This window comes from Borostomias antarcticus, assembly GCF_949987555.1.
Source record: "Borostomias antarcticus genome assembly, chromosome: 7".
Classification (NCBI taxonomy): domain Eukaryota; kingdom Metazoa; phylum Chordata; class Actinopteri; order Stomiiformes; family Stomiidae; genus Borostomias; species Borostomias antarcticus.
Genome location: NC_140240.1, coordinates 9,608,147 through 9,613,146, shown reverse-complemented (window position 1 = coordinate 9,613,146; position 5,000 = coordinate 9,608,147). Strand labels below are relative to the sequence as shown.

Below are 5,000 nucleotides of genomic sequence, written 5' to 3'. Positions count from 1 at the left end.
GAGACACATTCTCTTTGACCCCAATTACCAGAGGTGTTGTCTTCCACGTCCTAATCCTGCCGCCCGTATAGGGTGACCTGCCTGGCCAGGACCCCCCTCCACCTCTCCCCTTCTCCTCCCCCCTCTCCCCCTCTTTCCCTCTCCCCCTCTCTCCTTCTCCCCCTCTCCACCTCTTCACCTCTCCTTCTCTCCCCTTCTCCCTCTCCCTCTTTCCCTCTCCCTCTCTCCTTCTCCCCCTCTCCACCTCTCTCTCCCTCTCCTTCTCTCTCCCTCTCCACATCTCCCCCTCTCTCCTTCTCTCTCCCTCTCCCCCACTGCACCTCCCCACCTCTTTTTCCCTCTCCTCGTGTCCCTCCCCAATCTCCCCTCCTTCTCCTGCCCCCCCCCCCCCAGTTCTCTCCTAGTTACCCCCAGGAGATTTGCCCCTCCTGGCCCACAGCGCCTGGCCGGGGTGAAGCCATGTTTCTGACTGATCTCTGCTCTGGGGGGACGTGACCCACAGTAGCAGATGTTGCTAGCTGTCTGAGTGGCTGAGTGATGGACTGTTGAGAACATTTCACCACGCAGCATACTTGTATGAACGGAGTATGTGACAAAGACAATTGACTGACTTTGACCCTGGTCGCTGGCCTCCGATGATTTACAATGAACCCAGTGATCTGTTATATCTCTTCCTAGATAGATAGATAGATAGATAGATAGATAGATAGATAGATAGATAGATAGATAGATAGATAGATAGATAGATAGGTAGGTAGGTAGGTAGGTAGGTAGGTAGGTAGGTAGGTAGGTAGGTAGATAGGTAGGTAGATAGATAGACAGAGTACATGGATAAATACATATATCAATACACAGATACATAGCTATCAACTTTATTTACACAACACAATACAATGCAAAACTCTACACAAAGGCACAAGAGACACATGAATGTACACAAGGCCCAGTACAATAAAACACAACACAAGTATACACTCTGCAGGTGTACAAAAATATACAAAAATATAGAAAATAAAATATACCAAAAATATACAAGGAATCTAAAATCAATAAAAAGTAAATGGTCAAACGTGAAACATAGCAGTAGCTGCCGGGCTATTCCCAAGCGTCCGACAATACCTGATTAACTAACTACATAGTAGTTACGGTAGTAATTACTACACAGTTAGTGGCATAGCTACAGTGTAGTACTGTATAATGTACTGTACATGCGGACGCACACAGCAGGACTGACTGGAACTGAAACATGCAGTAGGCCTTCGGCACACACTCATACTGGGAGTGATGGGAGTCGTAGACATGACAGCAAAAGTGTTACTGTACCTTCAGTAAAATTGGTCTGATGTTAGGTAATACAGTTCATACTGTGATACCTGGATGTGGATGGATTTTTCATGAAGCCCGTCTCTGCTCTTTGCTGTTGTTGTACAGTTCCTGTATGCATTATTGTATGTTCACATGTTTCAGTATTTTAAAATGATGACATTTTCAGAGCAATATTGTTTGAGCACAGTCTATCTCTCTGTCTTCTCCTCAGAGATGCTGATGGACTCCACCACGGCCACAGCAGAGCTAGGCTGGACAGTCTATCCCGTGTCAGGGACCAGCGACAACAGCGTAAGTCTCCTTACAAACACACACATTCACACATTACATTACATTACAGTCATTTAGCAGACACTTTTATCCAAAGCGACTAACAATAATTGCATTTAACGTAGGAAGAGCCAATGTACTACTACTTGCCAGAACACACATGCACACACATGCACACACATGCACACACACACACACACACACACACACACACACACACACACACACACACACACACACACACACACACACACACACATACCACGGTGCATGAGATAATTTATGAAAACCAGCTCCTCAAAAATAACACAGCACTAATCCAAATGTGACATTTTGTGATTTCTGGCTCAATATTGACAGCTTCTGAAAACTTTTCTTTCTCCCTCTTTGCCGACTTTCATTTCTGAGTGGGTTTGGATTGGAATATTGACTACCTCTACTTTCTCTCTGCTCAGAAGACCTTACAGATCAACCGCTCTGCAGCGGGCTTCGATATTTACGGCGCCTGTACGCTTGGCTTTTTCCCTAAAGTTAACCGTCTCCGTTTTCTCCACTCCTCCTCCCCTGATCTGGCCCCGCTGTGCCACACCTAACGCCCCGTCAACGTCACGCAGAGCGACCATAAACCCTCTCTGACCAACACTTGTGTTCGTGCGTGAGGCGCGGTGCCGCGCTCTTAATGGGCGCCGCCGGCGTTTGATGCGCAGTATTTCCACATGGTGCGCGCCAAGGACAGGCTGTCATCTGGCCAGACTCTAGACGAGCCACCCCCCCCCCCCCCAAACCCGAACCCAGCCCAAACCAGAACCCTCACCACCTCCTCCACCACCACAGGGCCCGGGGCTCTTAGTTCAGACCCGGTCCATAAAAAGAGAGAAAAATACACAGTTATTTGCTGGTGCATTTCAGAAAACCTCTCCCCTATTTTATTCAATTATTTATGCTTCTGTGGTCTGTATCTGAGCTGGTTCAAATTATGCTCTATCATGCCGTGTGTCTTTAAACCCGAAAATGAGGATCGGGGGAGGGGGAGAAGAAGAGAAGGAGGAAGAAAAAGGACTTTCATCAGTCCAGTGGTGTGACTTCAAAGGTTCTGGGAGATGATTTAGCTGAGCAGCGTCTCCGTCGGCCTGCGGGCTTCTCTCTCCTCCAGCTAATTCACCCAATCAATAGAGGAGAACAAAGGGTCGGGGTGTCTCCCCTTCGTCCTCTCTCTCTCTCTCCCTCTCTCCCCCCTTCTCTCTCCTTCTCCTTCTCTCTCCCTCTCTTTCTCTATCCTTTTCTCTCACTCTCCCTGTCTCTGTCCCCCTACGTATCTCTCTCTCTCTCTCTCCCTCTCTTTCTCTTTTCCTTTCTGTCCCTTTCTTTCTCTTTCTCTTCCATTATCTCTCTCTCCTCTATCCCTGTCTCTTTCTCTTTCACCCCCCCCCCCCCCTCTCTCTCTCTCTCTATCTCTCTCTCTCTCTCTCTCTCTCTCTCTCTATCTATCTCTCTCTCTCTCTCTCTCTCTCTCTCTCTCCTCTGGATTCAATCTAAACACCAGGAGTCTCACCATTTCCCGTGCAGTGAGCGAGCTGGGGTATCTCACAGTGAGCGAGCGGGGGTATCTCCCAGTGAGCGAGCGGGGGTATCTCCCAGTGAGCGAGCGGGGGTATCTCCCAGTGAGCGAGCGGGGGTATCTCCCAGGCAGTTTTGCATCACAACCCTCTTTCATCTGCACAAAATGTAAGAGTTAGCAAAACAATCACAGAGATCTGCTCAATTATCCATATGAATAACAAGCGGAAACCTCAGACCGAACAAATCCAACCTTAAAAGGAGTTGGCTGATTAAAACATGTACTCTGTGATGTTGTATTCATTTAACCTGGATATTTGGTTCAAGGGGGTCTGTACATCAAAGATGAGGCGTTCAGGGTCTGCGTTCAGCGTCTGGATATCCATGTGTCAGGCCATCTGCTTCACGAGCTGTCTGCTCCTGCTACTTCAGTCGTAGATAAAGTTTCAAAGTGAGGGACCCACTTCTAAAATACTTTTTTTTTCTTTCCTTTTCTTTTTTGACTGTATTTTTAATATGTCCTGTTGGCCCTTTTAGACACACTGAGTTGAACGTTTCTTTCAGCGTGAGTTAAGCAGGCAGAGAGCTAGTTTGTTTATGGTGATGTATAGCAGAGCAGTGTTTTTTAAGCAATAATTCTGTTCCTGTAAATGTTGAATCAAACTTGTTTTCGTTCGTTGAGTACTCATCAGTGTTTTCGAGCAGTAAATCTGTACAGTTTAAGCTTGTAGTCATAATGGTAATTCACCACTATGGTTAACGGCAGTTGAGGTCATCATAAGTCATAGTCGCAGTGTGTTGAGTACTTGCTCTGTGGTCATGTCGCTGTTCTGGAGCGACACGAGTTGAGCTGAGCTGTGCATGGGAGGTTGGCCTCATCAGACAAACTCACAGACCTACAGTATTACAATGTCCTGTCCTGATTCAGTTCCATTTGATTGTTTTGTCTATTGTTAATACAATGTATATTATTATTATTATTATTATTATTATTATTATTATTATTATTATTATTGATATTGGTATTGATATTGGTATTAATATATTATTATACATTATATAATAGTAATAATAATAATACATAATAAATAATAATAAATAAAACATAATAATAATACATACTAATAATCATAATTATAAAATTATTATTAGTGCGAATAATAATCATAATAATAGTATTAGTATTTGTATTATTATTAGTGTTATGTGTATTCTGATTTTCATTTTTTTTTGCCTACTAATAGTGTATTATTATTATTAGTAGTAGTAGTAGTAGTAGCAGCAGTACAGTTGTAGTAATAGCAGGTTTAGAAGTAAAAGTAGAAGTATCATTATTAATATTATGAGTATTATCAGTATTAGTAGCAGTGCTATATTCATTGTAACTATACTGCAGTGTTAGTTGAGGCTGTGTGATGACATGCCTTCCCTGGTTCAGCAGGGTGGACGGGGGATAGCTGTCCTCGGTGTCCCAGCAGAACAACAGGTGTGGAAACTGAGCTCTCTCAATATATCAGCGAGAGGTGCTTTACAGAGAGAGAGAGGTGCTTTACAGTAGCTATTGTCTTACACACACATGTATGGCTTCACAGGCGTAGCTGTGGGATCAGGGACACTCAACACAGAGGCACACCAGCAGTTGGCTTTCACTACTCTCTAAAGCTTCATGAAATATATCCTGACCTGAAACATGATCGGCAACAAGGCATTACAGTAAAAAAAAAAAGAAGGAAAAAAGTACAAGCACTATTTTTTTCTTTTCTTTTCTCAGGTACAGTTGGTTTGATTTCTCAACAATGTGATTGGTGAATGACAGTGAAGGACTTCAAAGTTAACTGACATAATAT

At 44.1% G+C, this 5,000-nt stretch overlaps 1 protein-coding gene across 2 annotated transcripts in view; it reads left to right on the top strand.

Moving 5' to 3' along the window:
- ephb2b (eph receptor B2b) overlaps nt 1-5,000 on the top strand; it is a gene marked incomplete at both ends in the record, with an annotated part of 145,496 nt that overhangs the window by 53,822 nt on the left and 86,674 nt on the right. The window contains one exon of one of the 2 annotated variants that reach the window (XM_084440900.1): nt 1,538-1,602. In XM_084440900.1, the coding sequence (XP_084297026.1) occupies nt 1,538-1,602 (65 nt within the window). Of the gene's footprint in view, nt 1-1,537; nt 1,618-5,000 lie in introns of both variants that reach the window. The other variant, XM_084440899.1, reaches the window with a different exon arrangement.